The sequence below is a fragment of the Drosophila pseudoobscura genome, chromosome X (genome assembly GCF_009870125.1).
Source record: "Drosophila pseudoobscura strain MV-25-SWS-2005 chromosome X, UCI_Dpse_MV25, whole genome shotgun sequence".
In the NCBI taxonomy this organism is placed as follows: domain Eukaryota; kingdom Metazoa; phylum Arthropoda; class Insecta; order Diptera; family Drosophilidae; genus Drosophila; species Drosophila pseudoobscura.
In genome coordinates this window covers 30,459,936-30,477,855 of record NC_046683.1, presented here as the reverse complement: position 1 = coordinate 30,477,855, position 17,920 = coordinate 30,459,936, and the positions used below count along the sequence as shown (strand labels likewise).

At 44.4% G+C, this 17,920-nt stretch overlaps 1 protein-coding gene across 1 annotated transcript; it reads right to left on the bottom strand.

Annotated features, from left to right (window-relative positions):
- Positions 1 to 6,681: 6,681 nt before the first annotated feature.
- Positions 6,682 to 8,868, bottom strand: LOC117184831 (uncharacterized). Its single transcript, XM_033383809.1, has 2 exons — positions 7,498 to 8,868; positions 6,682 to 7,439 (listed from the first exon to the last, which is right to left on the bottom strand). The coding sequence occupies exons 1-2, from the start codon at positions 8,113 to 8,115 to the stop codon at positions 7,299 to 7,301; spliced, it is 759 nt and encodes a 252-aa protein (XP_033239700.1). The 5' UTR covers positions 8,116 to 8,868; the 3' UTR covers positions 6,682 to 7,298.
- Positions 8,869 to 17,920: the final 9,052 nt, after the last annotated feature.

Sequence of the window (17,920 nt, the reverse complement as noted above, 5' to 3'; positions counted from 1 at the left end):
CAGAGACCCAGTCCGGAGTACAGACGCGGTACCCGGAACCCACCAGAAGACATCGGCGCCCAATTAAAAATAAGTCATTTAAACCGCTAAGAAATACAATAAAGTGTCAAATTTGCAAAGTAAAAACACCCGATTGCGTAAGTTCACCCCAATCAGCCGAGGCACCGACGTCGCCCCACTCCGAGTCCACACGGTCGTTTCGTATACACGACTAGCGACGCCCGTTCTGGCCCCGATCCACCTCTATACGACAGGCCGTCGCCTGACGCCGCCCTTAAGGATCCATCACATTTCTACAAATTTCTTGTGAACTGACCCCTGGACGTGACTGAGCTTACCTCAGCCTGAAATAGGTCCATCACACTTGTATTCTCCTGAGTCATGAAAAGTTTATTATTTTCCTCCAAGTCTGAAATTTGTCTTTCCGCGTTATATAAGACATTATTGCATTGATCTTCAAAAGTATAAATCACATGATATAATAAATGTCCATGTTATAATAAACAATTAAATCCCAATTAAATTAAAATATATCGAAGTGGAACTGTTAATTTTTTCAATTGAACACTTCGCCTTTCTTCTGGCAGCAATGTTTTCATTTGATACTTGGCAAAATAACACAAGCAGTAACAATGCTGCCATTAGTCCTAGATCGAGGTCTACTACAAGTACTTCTCGTCTCTTTTATAGTCATTCCTGAGTCTTGATCTTCTGACTCAATTACCGCCAATGCATTGCAATGGACAAATTTAAGTTATAGGTCGTTTTATCAACCAATCTTGATATTTTGTACTGTATTTTTTATTATTTTGTTGTTGTAGTATGTGGAAATAATCTTCTTTCCACTTAATCCAAAATTCTCTTTTCATTTTCTGAATTAATCTCCACCTATCCAGATTCCCGATTTGTTCCTCTGAAATTGTCTCAATCGGGTCAAATATTGGCCTTCCAATAATAAAATGACCTCGTGTTAATACATCCAGATCGTCAATAGCATTTGTAGCTGTATACAAATGGCGTGAATTTAGTAACGCTTCAATTTCACATAATAGAGTTTCCATTTCCTCATAGGTTAAATTATTGTCCCCAATTACTCTTTTTAAGTGATATTTCACTGATTTAACCCCAGCTTTCCAAATACCTCCGAAGTGAGGTCATGCCGGGGGAATGAAGTGCCACTCGATCTCCTCTCGTTCTAATATTGGCACTGTTGTGAAATCCTCGATACGAGATTTCAATGTTGAGCAGAAATGCTCTGGGGAATCTTTGCGTTTAATAATGTACTACACGATATAGACAATTCGAGATTTATTCATTTGGACTTCAATCAACTTAAACTTCAATCGTAATTCGCGTATAGAGTACAATGTAATAGGTAATACGGGTTTAAGCACGGCCGGCTGCAACTGCTAATTGTCGTTGTGATTTCGTCGACACGCAAACGAAGACTCTTCTTGGTGATCGGAGACGAGGTTACGCCGCCCTAGCATGAAACGATGCCGTTCTCCGAGTGGGCAATTGCAGTTAGAGCGCTCTCACTCTCTTTGTAGTTTAACCCTTAGAAAACCGTCCATGCCGCCCCCAATACTGGGACCAGTATTAGAAACCAAAGAATGTCACATGTGAATGCTCTGTGAATAAATAAAGTGTTCGTTATGGTACATGTGTGGTCGAATGGAGCTAGCAACGGTGGTAGGATTATTCTGAGGTCTGTGGCAACGGTAGCCGACATAGTTTAGAGACCGATCGTTTGTATACGCCTGATGCTGTTTTAACAGTTGCGACTCTGACTAAACTGTCAGCTCCAGGGTGAACTTCTATTATTCTTCCCAGTTTCCACTCGTTGGGTGGCAGTCGGTCATCCTTGACAATTACTAGATCGCTGACTTGTAGATTGTCGGTTTCCGGCGGAGCTAATAATGAATCTCCAATAAGAAAATGTGCCGGGGTGAGGACAGCTAGGTCCTCCGGCTCCGCGCTTAGTGGACATAAAGGCCTGGAATTTAAACAGGCTTCAATTTGTGTTAGCACGGTAGCAAGTTGTTCGTAGGTCATTTTATATCCTGAAAAAGCTCGATAGAGATGTGTTTTGACAGACTTTACATTTGCCTCCCAAAGGCCTCCGAAATTAGGACTATGCGGTGGATTAAAATGCCATTGGACGTTTCGGGCCGCTAAAGCAGGTATTACAGTTGTGGGTAGCTCTCGTTTCAAATGTATTTGCCAGGTTTGAAGAGCCCGGTGGGCACCAATGAAGTTCGTGCCGCAATCGCTATACATGTGTTGACAGTAACCCCGACGCGCGATGAAACGTTGTAGGGCCATGAGAAAGTGTTCGGTGGTTAAGCCCGTGACCGCTTCAAGATGAATTGCCTTTGTAGCCAAACAGATGAAAACTGCGATATACGCCTTGTAGTTTGTGTGTCCACGGAATCTGGATGCTTGAATTTCGAACGCGCCTGTATAGTCCACTCCAGTGGCGATGAATGCACGAGTTGGCGGATTGACTCTATGTAGGAGAAGATCGGCCATCATCAGATGCTGCTAGTTTCGGTCGGTGACGAAAACATCGGACGCATTGTCGAAGAATGCGTTTGACAGTTTGTTTTCCGTTGACTATCCAGAATTTGTGTCGAATAGTGGCCAGCGTTAATTCGATGCCGCCGTGGAGTACGAGACGGTGGGCATTACGCACGACGAGATCGGTAAAATGATGATGATTGGGAATGATCATTGGTTGTCGCTAGCTTATTGGAAGGTGCATTGCATTTCGCAGTCGACCTCTGACTCGTAGAATTAGTTGGTCATCTAGAAATGGGGATAATTGACACAGCTTGTGTGTGCCCGATAGTGTCTTGTTTCCCTTCAACCTCAATATTTCTGTCGCGTAGACCTCCTGTTGAATGCTGCGAACGAGAAGAATTAAAGCGTTGTCGAGCTCCTGCACACTCAGTGGTCCAGACAGTTTGTCCCCGTTGGCTTGAATGTTATGTATAAACCGTAGAATATATGCCATGACTGATATTAACTTGTCGTATGAGGACGAGTTTTGGATGAAGGCTTCTGGAGCCTCCGAGACTTGCACAGCATTTTGGAACAAAACTGATGGTTTCTCCTCGATTATAGTCCTGTCGATGTCCTGACTGGGAACTCCGTTTGCCGGCCATTGGCTTTCCGGCTGCTGTAGCCATGATGGTCCAGACCACCATAATGGATGTACTGCTAACTCTTGTGGTGTTAAGCCACGAGTTGCGCAGTCCGCTGGGTTTACCGCAGTAGGTACGTGTCTCCACAGAGTTGATGTACTATGCTCCAAAATCTGTCCAACGCGATTTGACACAAAGGTTTGCCATCGGTGGGGATCTCCATTTAATATTGGACGTTGACATGCAATGACTGCATCTATCAAGAGGCGATGCAATTACTGCACCGTCAAGTGGCCCGTGTGACACCAGCAGAAGGCTGTTACGCGCGGATCCCAGGCAAAACGCAGCCCTCCTCCCGCCCAACCGACCGAGGGGCGCTGCCGCATGACGCGCGGTGCGTAGCCGAACCAAACGCGAGCATGCAAGAAAGATAGATATTAGACTAACCTTCGAGGAAAATTAGCACTAAACTATTAAGAAGTTAAGCATGCAATAAAATACAAAATACAAATACCACTACACTACTAATTACTAGAAAGGTGTGTAAGGATTAGTAATTTAATAAGAGGAAGAGAATTAGTGGAGGATATAATATGGTAGAGGGAATTATAATCCGAGCATAAGACCCTAAACGGTTCATGCAAGGAATAATTCGATCTACAAAGTGGAAGGAACAACGGTATAAAATTTCTAGTCAGTCTAATAGGAATCGTGAAGTTTATGCGGCTCAACAGATCAGGGCTGTCTATGTCACCCCTGATCAAGTTGTGCATAAATATCACACCAAGCATTTTTCTACGGTTAACTAAGGATGGGAGGTTTACTAATAATAGTCTACTAGAGTAAGATGGGAGTCTTACACCCGCATCCCAGTTAAGGCCCCGCAGAGCAAAGAGTAAAAAGTTTTTCTGTACTGATTCTATACGGTCCTGGTGTACTTTGTACTGAGGGCACCATACAGAGGAGCCGTATTCTAAGATCGGACGAACAAGCGAGGTATAGAGAGTCTTTGTTATATAGGGGTCGTCAAATTCCTTTGACCACCTCTTTATAAACCCAAGCACGCCAATGGCCTTATTTACCATGGTAGAAATGTGTGCGGAAAACTTTAACTTGGGATCTAACATAACACCCAGATCATCCACCAGGGTAATTCTCTCAAGAGAACCCTCAAATAGGGTGTAGGGAGCCAACAAAGGGTTAGAACGATGAAATGTCATAACTTTGCATTTCGAGGCATTAAGGTGTAACAAGTTTGCACAACACCATGACTGAAAGCTATTGAGATCGGATTGCAAGCGAGAATGAAATGAAATGTCCTTGTACTGGACACAGAGTTTAACATCATCCGCATACATAAGTACTCGAGAGTATGTTATTACTGAAGGCAGGTCATTAATAAAGAGTGTGAAGAGTAAGGGGCCTAGATGGCTGCCCTGTGGTACTCCCGAAGAAACCTTTACTGGTAAAGAGAGGGAGTTTTTGAAGAGGACTCTTTGAGACCTAGAACAAAGATAGCTAGAAATCCATCTCAGGAGGTTGGGCGGAGACCCTAAAAGGTCAAGTTTATGTGCTAAAAGGGAATGGTTTACAGAGTCGAATGCTTTACTAAAGTCGGTGTAAATAACATCCGTCTGTAAGTTACCTTGAAAGCCTTTAATAATGAAAGAGGTAAACTCTAACAAGTTCGTGGTGGTTGATCGCCGCCTTATAAATCCATGCTGAGTTGGAGATATAAGTGACTTGCAGAGATGTTGCAAGTGCGGAGTTAAAACCCTCTCAAACAATTTGGGAATAGCGGATAACTTTGCTATACCTCTATAATTTTTTGCATCAGACTTGCTACCTTTTTTATGGAGAGGAATTATAAACGATTTCTTCCAGATCGGGGGAAGCAAGAAGAATCAATGGACAGGGTGAATAGTTTAAGCAAAGGTCTACACAGAGCCTCGGCGCAGTACCTGAGTACACAACCTGGAACCCCGTCTGGACCCGGAGAAAACACCGGCTTAACTAGTCGAAGATCATGAAGTAGGGAACATTCATTTAACAAGGGACTGAAAATGCCGTTCGACCTCGGTAATCCGTATGGGTACGGTTGACCAGAGTAGCGTTCCGCAGAATAGGTGGTTTGGAAAAACTGGGCAAAAAGATCGGCAATTGCCTGATCATTATTTGCCGACGTATTACAAAATGATAGCGAGAATGGGTGTGCGGACGTTCTACGCTTACTGTTTACGAAGCTGTAAAACTGCTTAGGGTCCTGAGAAAAACGTATCCTGCAACGAGATAGGTAGTTCTTATAGCATTGAGCATTAAGAACTGAAAAGTTTGACCGAGCTATTACATAACGAGAGTGAGAAGTAGGAGAACCCACTTCTTGAAATTTTTTATAAAGTCTTGATTTTAAGTTTTTTAGACTGGATAACTCTTTGGTAGTCCAAGGGGGTTTTCCAGATCTAATCGGACAAGAAAGCGGGACACAAGAATCAAAAAATGTGCCAAGAGCATTGTAAAAAATGTTTGTGCCTTTTGTGACATCAGTGCACGAGTACAAAGCGGACCAATCAAAATCCCTAATTAGGTTATTAAGCTTCGCAAACTCGGCTTTACGAAAGCAGCGGACACGTTCAGGTAGTCTACTCGACCGATCCAATACAGTTGGTCCTATGTCTAGCGACACCTCGAAAGTAGGGTGGTAGGCGTCTTCAGGTATAGTGAGCGGAAGGGCTCGGGTTGAAAACACTATGGTCGGATCCGATACAAAGCATAGATCAAGCAATCGACCCAAGGAATTTTTCACATGATTGACTTGAGTCAGGGACAGGTCAAGCAAGCCGTCAACAAAGTCATGTCGTGACATGGGCACTAGGATAATAGACTCGTTTACCGAAAACCAAACAGTTCCTGGCAAGTTGAAGTCACCAAGTGCTGCTCATAAATTGAAATATCCGAAGAAGGTGGGATATACGAGCAAGTAATGAATATAGCGAAAGCGGGAAGAATCAGTTTTACACACAGGAATTCCAGTTCCTGTTGAACTTGGACTGTGAAGTGTTCTGACGTGAAGTAAGAGTCCACTGCAATTAGAACCCCTCCTGCACGTCGAGACGAACGGTCCTTTCTAAAAGTTGTGTACCGACCTGCCAAAACCTCGGAACTAAGAATGTCCGGCTTTAACCAGGTTTCAGTAAACACAATAACGTGGGAAGCAAATGCAACACTATCCCGGAAAAGAATGCTGAGCTTACTACGCAAGCCTCTTACATTCTGATAGGTTACTAAAAGAGAAGTTAGTTTTTTGGAAAGGTTGGAGCAAGACGGGAAGTTGAGGAAGAGGAAGTTGAGGTTGAGGGTGGCACGCTGGAAAGATTTGGAAGCGATATGGAGGGCCTATTCTTCTTCTTAGCCTTAAACTCCTTCACCTCCAAATGCTCCGGCCAAAATTTGGTGGAGCAAATGGTGTCAAATTGAGTTGGGGAGATACTTATCTTAAACGACGCTATCTCCCTGGCATAAGAGAAGTTATATCCAAAAGTATCCAAAACAAAACGATAGTAGCATCTGACCAATAGAAGGTTGCCATAGGTGGTCCTGCAGTGCGCAGTTGGTCCCGGATCCATTTTGCCAGTTTAACTGCCAGCAGCGCACCCGAAAGCTCGACTCGTGGAGTTGTGATCGGTTTTGTGGGTGTGACTCGACTGCGTGCAGCTAGCAAATGAGTTTGAATCATTCCGTTTGGTAGCTCTGCACGAATATGTGCACATGCTGCATACGCCAGTGATGATCCATCGCAGAAAACATGTAGCTGTAATGACGCAAGCTCGTGGATGTTGAAGCGCAGCCATCGTGGTACTTGAATTTGCTCGACATATGGCAAGTTCTGTATGAATCCCTGCCATCTATCAAGCAGTTCGGTTGGCAGCGGTTCATCCCAGTTCAGTTGTGCTAGGCTGATTTCAAAATTTATCTTGAACCCAAAATAGTCTTGATGTGGATGCCAATAGAGGCCTAAGGTTTTAACGGGATCTTGGTATTCAAACTCTAATAGTGTCTTATGAGATAAATGGTATGGAGGTATGTCTTGTAGCAGAGAAGCGTCATTTGCAGACCACTTTCGAAGTTCCATTCCTGCTGATCGTAAGGCTCCGATCAATTGATTTTGAATTTCTCCTTCGCGAGTGGAAGCTCCGCTTTGTACGTCATCAACGTATATTTCGTGTCGAAGGACCCTTTCCGCGAGTGGATATCGGTCGCGTTCATCCTGCGCCAGTTGATGTATGACGCGAATGGCTGTGTAAGGAGCTGAAGCAGTTCCAAACGTAACTGTGTTGAGATAATACTCAGCTACTTGGTTGTGTTCGTCATGCCAAAAGATGCGTTGATATTGCGAATCCTCTGTATTCATGTCAATGCATCTATACATCTTCTGAATGTCGGCAGCAAAAACAAAACGATGGAAACGCCAATTCAGGACCACGCCGGCTAGATCGTTTTGGAGCGCTGGTCCGGTGCATAGGACGTCATTGAGCGATTTTCCGTTTGACGTTTTACAGGAGGCGTCATATACTACTCTAACCTTCGTAGTGACACTTTCCTCTTTGAATACTGCGTGATGAGGCAAGGTGCAACATGTGGACTCGATTCCATTCTCCTTGCTAATGATGCAATGCTGCTGCTCCTTGGTTGTTACTTTGGTCACCTGGCCTAGTTGAAAGTACTCATTCATGACTTCCGAATATTTGGCTTGCAGCTCCGGCTGCCTTTGGAATCTTCGTTGAAGCATTTGGAATCGATTCATCGCGATTTGACGTGATTTGCCTAGCACCTGCGAAGGGTCAAACAAACGCTTAAGTGGTAACCGTACCAAATACTTGCCGTTTCGTTGACGGATGTGAGTTCGTTTAAAATGCTCCTCGCACCATCGCTCTTCTGGTGTGAGCTGTTTTGCAGAACCGAGATGCTCCATTTCGAAGAATTTTTGGACGAGATTCTCTAGCCTGTTGTGGTGACATCTAATAGTGACAGCGTGTGAGCGTGTGGAAGTGGCTCGACCAAAGACTATCCAGCCAAGCTGGGTGTGCTGTGCAATTGGTTGGTTCTCCTTTCCTCTGCGGATATCTGAAAGCAGGATCTGTGGGATTACGTCCGCTCCCAGCAGAAGATCAATCCGTTGTGGTTTGTAGAACCCGGGATCGGTGAGTTCTATTCCGTTCAAATGAGGACATTGCTGCAATTTGATGGATTTTGAAGGTAATTGCGATGTAAGCGTTTTAAGTATAAACGCAGTATCAATGGTAGTACAAAACTGCGAAGTACAAGAACTTAATGACAATTCTGTAGTGTAGGTACACCTGTTCTTGGAGGTGGTCCCAACTCCAACGATTTCTGCCGAAATTGGATGCCGCTTGAGGTTGAGAGCCTGCACTATGTGCTCTGTAATGAGGGTTCCTTCCGAGCCTGAATCCACTAACGCACGTACCACAGCTGATTGGCCAGTGTGGGGGTTGTGGATTGTGACCAGGGCAGTGGCCAGAAGGACAGTGCTGGGTCCGTGATGCGTGGCCGTAGCGGAGACTAGTTGCGCAGAGTGTGTTCTCACAGACGAGTCGGTCGCTGCAGACTGTGGATGACCACCGGAACTAGTGTTGGCAACCCCTGGGAGAGGCTGTGCCGTGCTCTGAGTAGGAAGTGGGGTCCTTGCGTAGAGTTGCGTAGGTGTAGCCCTGCCCGATGAGTCGTTGTATACTGCCAGGAGTTACCGGAACGAGCGCTGCGGGAGGCTGAGTGAGGCTGTGTTGCCACCTGAGCAGGAGTTGGGAAGTGCAGCAGTGTATGGTGTCTTTGACCACACTGCGTGCAGTTCCTTTTACTGGTACATTTTGAAAGTGCATGGGAACGGCTGAGACAGTTGAGGCATGCCTTTGCATGATCGACGATGGCTTTCCTTGCAAAGCAGTCCTTGGACAAAAGGTCCGGGCAATGCCGAAGATTGTGACTGCCGCTACAGTGAGGGCAGCGAGTGTGTTCGGCAACCGCAGTCTTGGCGTGGAAACTGTTGCCCTTGCATGTTACGTTGCCAACTGACTTCTTCTGGTGCCTTTGATTGACAGGGTGCGGCACAGATGTCCACGTCGTGGAGTGGCCTCGATTTTCGAACACATCGATGCTGACGAGACGGTCGTTGAGAAATGATTGTAGCTGAGAAAATGTGGCAAGTTCGGCAGAGCTCCCGAGATGGAGCTCCCAAGCTTGCAGGGTCGGGCTTGGCAGTCTGGAAGTGAGATGATGAGCCATCCAATGCTGAACATCTAGATTCTTGAAAGCATTGAGACAAACCGTCGCAACATTAAGCATATGTTTTGTATCAGCAGACCGCTCCGTTGTCAACTGTGGCAAGTCATACAAACCGTTCATATGGTACATAAACTGCAGCCGTTTGTTGTCGTATCGCTTGAGGACGAGACTCCAAGCTGTTGCATAGTTATTTCCCGCAAGCGCCATCTGCTGAATATCCTCGTCGCGATCCGAGGGAAGAGCTTGCTTCAGGAAATGAAACCTTTGGACGTCGGACAGTTTCTGGTTGTTATGGATGAGTTGAACAAATGCATCGTGAAATGCCGGCCAATCCACAAACTTGCCTGTAAATGTCGGTACAGGTAGCTTGGGCAATTGCACTGATGATACCGATGGATTTGCTGGCTCTGGATTCTGCTGTACCGGTGGTGCTCTTGGACATACATTTTCGTAGGCCTCTGATATGATGCTGAATGCCGTTGTATAGTCTTCATCAAAGCGAAAGGCTACTTCGCTGGACACATAACTATGCGTACTTGGACAACGAAGTATTAGTAAACGTTGATGATTTTGCTCAAATTCACCTAAGAACCGTTGCAAAGTTTGTAAGCGCGTTTGAAAATAAGCTTTTGTTTTCCGATCTGCGCCATCCTTTCTGAAATTACGCACCGTTTGATTAACCCTCGCAATGAGATTTGTCTGAATAACACTGAGATTGTCGATCTCCACCTGAGGATCGGCTTCGAGATCGTGGGACTCGGCTGTTGACATGTTGCTGTTATATGTGTATGTACCTTTCTCACCCTTAGTTGCACTCTCTTTGACCTTGTACAAAATACCCACAACGAAACACTTACTCTGGTACTCGGTAGTGCTTCTCTTTGCTTAAAGCGTAGCTTAAGAGAACTTGCGAGTCGTTATTGTTGGGATTGTCCGAGCGGAGAGCAGAAACTGTGCTACTGTGAGCGTTGAGTTGAGGCCTGGTGTCTAGAGATGATGTGCAGCAACAGAACGCTCGTTGGTCTCTTGGTTTTTGCTTTGCACGAGAGAGAGGCTGCTGTCTAACCGTCGGCTTGAGTTGCCTTTTGTGTGCTGCAGTGAGGCTACTGTCCGGGCGCAGAGCTATCGTCTGGTCTTCTTTGTCCCTGCTTCGTGCGAGAGATAGCGGCTGTTGGATAAACCGTTGGTTTGCGTTGTGTTTGCCGTTTACAGTTGCAGCCGATAAAATATGATTTTATTTGTACATTTAACTGAACGCGGAACGAGGTAGAATCATATGCGGATAGTACGAATTAAACGCGGTTCCCCTCATGGGCCGAGAGATTCGAGATTTATTCATTTGGACTTCAATCAACTTAAACTTCAATCGTAATTCGCGTATAGAGTACAATGTAATGGGTAATACGGGTTTAAGCACGGCCGGCTGCAACTGCTAATTGTCGTTGTGATTTCGTCGACACGCAAACGAAGACTCTTCTTGGTGATCGGAGACGAGGTTACGCCGCCCTAGCATGAAACGATGCCGTTCTCCGAGTGGGCAATTGCAGTTAGAGCGCTCTCACTCTCTTTGTAGTTTAACCCTTAGAAAACCGTCCAGGCACAACTTTTATGTTTCCGGAGCTCCCACAAAGTTGGTTCCATTATCGGAAAATATTTTTGCACATTTTTCTCTTATGAAAAATCTTCTAAGTGCATCTGAAGTAAGATCGCCATATACACGAATACGGCAATATTACACCTATAAGATATATGGTCATACATCTTGGCTATGGTAGATAATACTATTCTCTTGTTATTTTTCTTAATTAGTTCATAATGGAAATTTAACCTAAACTGGCCTTTAACCGGTTCCCATTGGAGTCCTAATGTTTTGACGGATTCACTCTCCTAAATGGTTAATACTTTATTTTCTTGCTCATCTCTAACGCCTTCTATAATTTCAGTGATATTTGCTATCCACTTTCTTAAGTTAAATCCAACCTTATTAAACTTCCGGGTAATTTCCTTTACATGCTTTTTAGCATCCAGTATCGAGTCGGGACCTGTCACGATTTCCCCAATGGCTTGATTTTTGCTATTATCTGCTATTGCAACAAGCACCCTGGTTGCTAAGCAGGGTGCTAAAGCTGTACCGTACGAAACGGTTGTAAGTTTATACTCTTTTAACTTTTCGGTTGGAATATCTCTCCAAATTATATGCGAATATTGTTGATCTTCTTTATCAACATTAATTTGCCGGTACATTTTTTCAATGTCCGCAGATATTACTATCTTGGACGACAGGAAAGATAGCTGTTAGACTAATATTCGAAGAAAATTAGCAGTAAAATTACTAAGAGAACTAGGGATGCATTCAAAATACAAATACCACTACAATTACGTATTACTAGAAAGATGTGTAAGGATTAGTAATTTAATAAGAGGAAGAGAATTAGTGGTGGATATAATATGGTAGAGGGAATTATAATCCGAGCATAAGACCCTAAACGGTGCAAGGAATAATTCGATCTACAAAGTAGAAGGAGCAACGGTGTAAAATTTCTAGTAAGTCTAATAGGAACTGTGAAGTTTATGCGGCTCAACAGATCAGGGCTGTCCATGTCACCCTAATCAAGTTGTGCACAAAAATCACACCAAGCATTATCCTACGGTTATCTAAGGATGGGATATCCTTATCGCAGTCTACTAGAGTAAGATTTGAGTCTCACACCCACATCCCAGTTAAGGCCCTACAGAGAAGAAGTAAAAAGTTATTCTGTACTGATTCTATACGGTCCTGGTGTACTTTGTACTGAGGGCACCATACACAGGAGCCGTATTCTAATATCGGGCTAACAAGCGAGTTAGAGAGAGTCTTTGTTACATAGGGGTCGTCCAACTCCTTTGACCACCTCTTTATAAACCAAAGCACGCCCATGGCCTTATTTACCATGGTAGAAATGTGTTCGGAAAACTTTAACTTGGGGTCTAACATAACACCCAGATCATCCACCAGAGTAATCTCTCAAGAGAACCACCAGATAGGGTATAGGGAGCCAACAAGGGGTCAGAACGATGAAATGTCATAACTTTGCATTTCGAGGCATTAAGGTGTAACAACTTTGCACAACACCATGACTGAAAGTTATTGAGATCGGATTGCAAGCGAGAATGAAATGAAATGTCCTTGTACTGGACACAGAGTTTAACATCATCCGCATACATAAGTACTCGAGAGTATGTTAATACTGAAGGCAAGTCATTAATAAAGAGTGTGAAGAGTAAGGGGCCTAGATGGCTGCCCTGTGGTACTACCGAAGAAACCTTTACTGGTAAAGAGAGGGAGTTTTTGAAAAGGACTCTTTGAGACCTAGAACAAAGATAGCTAGAAATCCATCTCAGGAGGTTGGGCGGAAACCCTAAAAGGTCAAGTTTATGTGCTAAAAGGGAATGGTTTACAGAGTCGAATGCTTTACTAAAGTCGGTGTAAATAACATCCGTCTGTAAGTTACCTTGAAAACCTTTAATAATGAAAGAGGTAAACTCTAACAAGTTCGTGGTGGTTGATCGCCGCCTTATAAATCCATGCTGAGTAGGAGATATAAGTGACTTGCAAAGATGTTGCAGGTGCGGAGTTAATACCTTCTCAAACCTTTTTAATGGGGAGGAATTATAATCGATGCCTTCCAGATCGGGGGTAAGCAAGAAGAATCAATGGACAGGGTGAATAGTTTAAGCAAGGGACACAGTGCCTCGGCGGTGAAAACACCGGGTCAAATAGATCGATTTTTTCCGACGTATTACAAAATGATGACGAAGCAGTAAAACTGTTTAGGGTCCTAAGAAAAACGTATCCTGTATCGAGATAAGTAGTTCTAATAGCATTAAGCATTAAGAACTGAGTAGGCGAACCCAATTATTGAAATTTTTTATAAAGTCTTGATTTTAATGTTTTTAGACTGGATAACTCTTTGGTAAGCCAAGGGGGTTTTCCAGATCTAATCGGACAAATAAGAGGGACACAAGAATCAAAAAATGTGCCAAGAGCATTGTAAAAAATGTTTGTGCCTTTTATGACATCAGTGCATAAGTACAAAGCGGACCAATCAAAATCCCTATAAAACTCGGCTTTACGAAAGCAGTGGACAGGTAGCCTACTCGCCCGATCCAATACAGTTGGTCCTATATCTAGCGACACTTTGAAAGTGGGATGGTAGGAGTCTTCAGATATAGTGAGCGGAAGGGATCGGGTTAAAAAGCACAGATCAAGGAATAGACCCAAGGAATTTTTCACATGATTGACTTGAGACAGGGACAGGTCAAGCAAGCCGTCCACAAAGTCATGTCGCGATATGGGCACTAGGATACTAGACTCGTTTACCGAAGACCACACGGTTCCTGGCAAGTTGATGTCACCAAGTGCTGTTCATAAATTAACATATCAGAAGAAGGCGGAATATACGAGCAAGTAATGTATATAACGAAAACGGGAGGAATCAGTTTTACACACAACAATTTCAGTTCTTGTTGAACTTGGACTGCGAAGTGTTCCGACGTGAAATTTGAGTCCACTACAATCAGAGCCTCTCCTGCACGTTTCTAAAAGTTATGTACCGACCTGCCAAAACCACGGAATTAAGAATTTACGGCTTTTACCAGGTTTCGGTAAGCACAATAACGTGGGAAGCATATGCAACACTATCCCGGAAAAGAATGCTTAGCTTACTACGTGTTAATAACTTAAAAGAAAAGTCTAGACATTTGCGAGTTGAGTTGTAAATTCAAACTAGATTTTATTCCTAAAATCAGAGCCACACAATCACACATTTGACAATGAGGTAGGGGGATATATTTTTGTATTCTATAAATATCGTTAGACCTACTCGAAGGATACATTTTACTGCGGGTGTCTATTTGAGTGCATGCTTAAAATATTGTTATTGTAGGACTGCATTGGTTAAGTGTATTCTCCTCTTCTTTTTTGTTGTAGTATCATTTAACGGGTTACATATCTTTATTTACACCCGAACAGTCATAACTTTTCTACTATATGTGATTTATCTAGAAATCAGTTTTTTTGATACATGAGTGAATGTGTACAATAATATATTTATGTTTGAACATTCTGCAAGCGGTCGAAAGTGGCATGGTTTTGACGATAACGATGGTTTTGACGATGTTCGGGCCAGCCGCTGAAGAATAACCGTAACTTTAACATTATTATTGTATGAGCAGAGAGAGCCGCCTATGTTGTAAAGCGTTGACTTTCTGCAGAGCTGCTGTGCTCTCCCGCTAAAGGGACTCTCTGCCGCCGCCACTTCGGCAATTACTTTGATCTGCTGCCGCCACTTCGGCAATCACTTTGATCTAACGCCGTCGTCTATAGTTAAGTTCTATGCTAACCCCTCTGCGCATTGGTTGCATATCGATCTCGCATAAATTTTATCTGGCAAAGCAAGCAATCGGCTTCCGCTAAGCCACCAAGATTAAATACGAATTATAAAGTTTAACCCAAAATCTCTTTTCATTTTTGAAACACATAGGTGCCAAAAAAGCTTGGCATCTCAAACATTGGTTACCCCCCGACGTGATATAAAACCATTTCTTAATCGCGTTCCGTTAAAACACTTATTAATTATACAATATTGTGTTGTTGGGTAGTTTAACTACCAAGAAATACATTTGGGTGCACGTTGAAAAACAGTTTAAAGTGCAAATTCAGTGAGAGTGCGGCTGGAATATTTATAGACAAATTCCGATACTTTAAGCGTCGAATCTCTCATTCTCTGCGCAGCTGCAGCCGCGGTTCTTGACTTTTCGTGTCTTGCATTCTCGCTCTCGCGTCTATACATCGTCGCTTAAGCGGTATTTCATTTGCCGTTGTTGTGTCGATTGCACAACGGTTAACATGGACAACGATCCAAATACAGGCGCGGGCGGAAATATTGTGGTGGCTGATTCCAGACTGAGTCTGTATAAGCGTAAAAGTCAGTCATTATATGATCGATTGCACAGGCTTGGCGAATCCTTCGCGGGGAATAAAATCGATAAGCTGACCGCCGCGGAAGTCGAGGTGCGCCTTGATATGTTGGCAGAAATTCGAGAGGAATTTAATAAGGCCCATAATGAATTGGAGGCTCTCGATCAAAACGAGATTGGGAGTGAGCTGCGTGAAATCTTCGATACTCTTTTCATATCGTTGAAAGCTGAGTTGCTGGCTGCTGTTGAAGTAAGCCAGTCACACGCCGCTGCCCATTCTACGACTCTGCCAAGCCATTCCGGACATAGTACCATCATCATGGCTCACAAGCAGCGACTTCCTGAGCTGAAGGTGCCTAAGTTTTCTGGTGGATACGTCGAGTTCTCGGATTTTATGGCAATGTTCAAGTCGGTGATTGAAGCGGATGCGGATCTCAGTGACATCGAGAAATTCCAACACCTTCGCTCTTGCCTCGCTGATGCGGCTTTGGATTCGGTTCGATCGTTGAAGCTCTCCAGTGCCAATTATCGTGCGGCTCTGGATATACTTAATAAACGCTTTAATAACAAAAGACTTGTTTTCCAGGCACACATCAAGAAGATTCTTGGGCTAAAGAGGGTAGACTCGCATTCTGCTAAAAGGCTTCGGGAGTTTTCGGATGCAGTCAATTTACACATGCGAGCGTTGCAGACATTGGGAACTGCTGAGGAGATTTCGGGATTAATGGTTATCAACATGCTGCTGCAGAAGTTGGATTCGAAGACGCAAACCAAATGGGAGGAGCACACATCGTCGGATGCTATACCTACCGAAGAGGAATTCTTCGAATTCTTGCAGCAACGCTGCCAGAAAATGGAGCGATTGGAATATGCTACAGCGACACACGCTAGTAGCGATCAGGTGGGAAAAACCCATTCCTATACGCAGGTTAAGAAAACGTTTGTAGCTTCCAACTCTTCCGCCGACCCGTCTGTATGCGTCTTTTGCCACTCAGAGGGCCAAGATGCAAGATATTCGCAAATCTCTCACCGTTGCTGCGCCACAAAGAAGTGAAGAAGCTTTCCCTATGCTTCAATTGCCTAAAACCGGGGCACCGGACCCGCGCATGCAATAGTGGAAAATGTCGAGTATGCGGCGGTAGGCATCATAGTTTGTTGCACTTCGATAGTATACAGCCCACAATACAAGGCTGCCCAGGTATTTCTCCTCCCGATCTGGCCGTTCAACCGGACACTCTTTCCGTTGCTCAAAATTCTGCTAGCAGCTCGTCTCTACCTTCGTCTACCTCTCTTGCTGCCCAAGGTCTTCACTCTGATGTCGTGCTTCTGGCTACAGCCGTGGTTCTGGTGAAGAATCGGTCTGGCGTTTTAGTTCCTTGTCGTGCCATCTTAGATTCAGGATCGCAGCTGCATCTCGTCACATCCAGGTTCGCCCAGCAGCTTCAGCTTAGGAGAACTCAATCGTCTGCACTTGTGTCTGGACTGGGCGATACCAGCGTTTCTACTGAGGGATCCACCATAAGCATTTGTATGCATTCTCGCACGTCTGCTTACACAACTACGCTTACTGCTCTCATCGCCCACACGATTACCGATTCTCAACCAAGTATCACAGTAAATGTATCCGATTGGCGTATTCCATCTAACATTCAGCTCGCTGATCCTGCATTTTTCAATCCTCAACGGGTTGATCTTCTCATTGGTGCGAGCGTTTTTTATGATCTCCTCTGCGTAGGGCAAATCAAACTCACCGATGGACTGCCTCTTCTGCAGAAGACCCGGCTTGGGTGGATCGTATCTGACGGTGGACAGAAGGTATCAAGCTCTGCTCTTTTGGCCACGCACAATTGTCCAGATTCGATAGCTGAGATGGAAGCAAGGTTGGATAAAACTCTTCGTATGTTTTGGGAAGTCGAGAATTGTGTGGAGGCTGGGTTGAATACCAAAGAAGAAGACGATTGTGAAGCACATTTCGTAAGCCACCTTTCACGGTTGCCATCCGGGGAGTATGCAGTTCGTCTGCCGCTAAATAACAATACTGATCGTGTAGGAGAATCTTATGCTCAGGCTTATCGACGGTTCATCAGTCTGGAGCGAAAACTGGAGCGTAATCCTACACTGAAGGAGCGGTATTCCGCCTTTGTGAGGGAGTACATTGATTTGCATCATATGCACCAAGTCAACCCTGATTCCCGTAGCCTCTGCAAATATTTCTTGCCTCATCACTGTGTCCGAAAGGAGGACAGTACGACGACAAAACTCCGTGTCGTTTTCGATGGATCCGCAGCTACATCAACTGGATATTCTCTAAATGATGTGATGATGACAGGCCCTGTTATTCAGCCTGCATTGTTTAACATATTGATTCGTTTTCGAACATATCCAGTCGCTCTCACTGGGGACATTTGTAAAATGTACCGCTGCGTACGAGTGTCTCCACCCGACAATTTGTATCAGTGCATCCTATGGCGAGATTCCATCGAGTCCGAGGTTCAAGTCTACACATTAGACACCGTCAC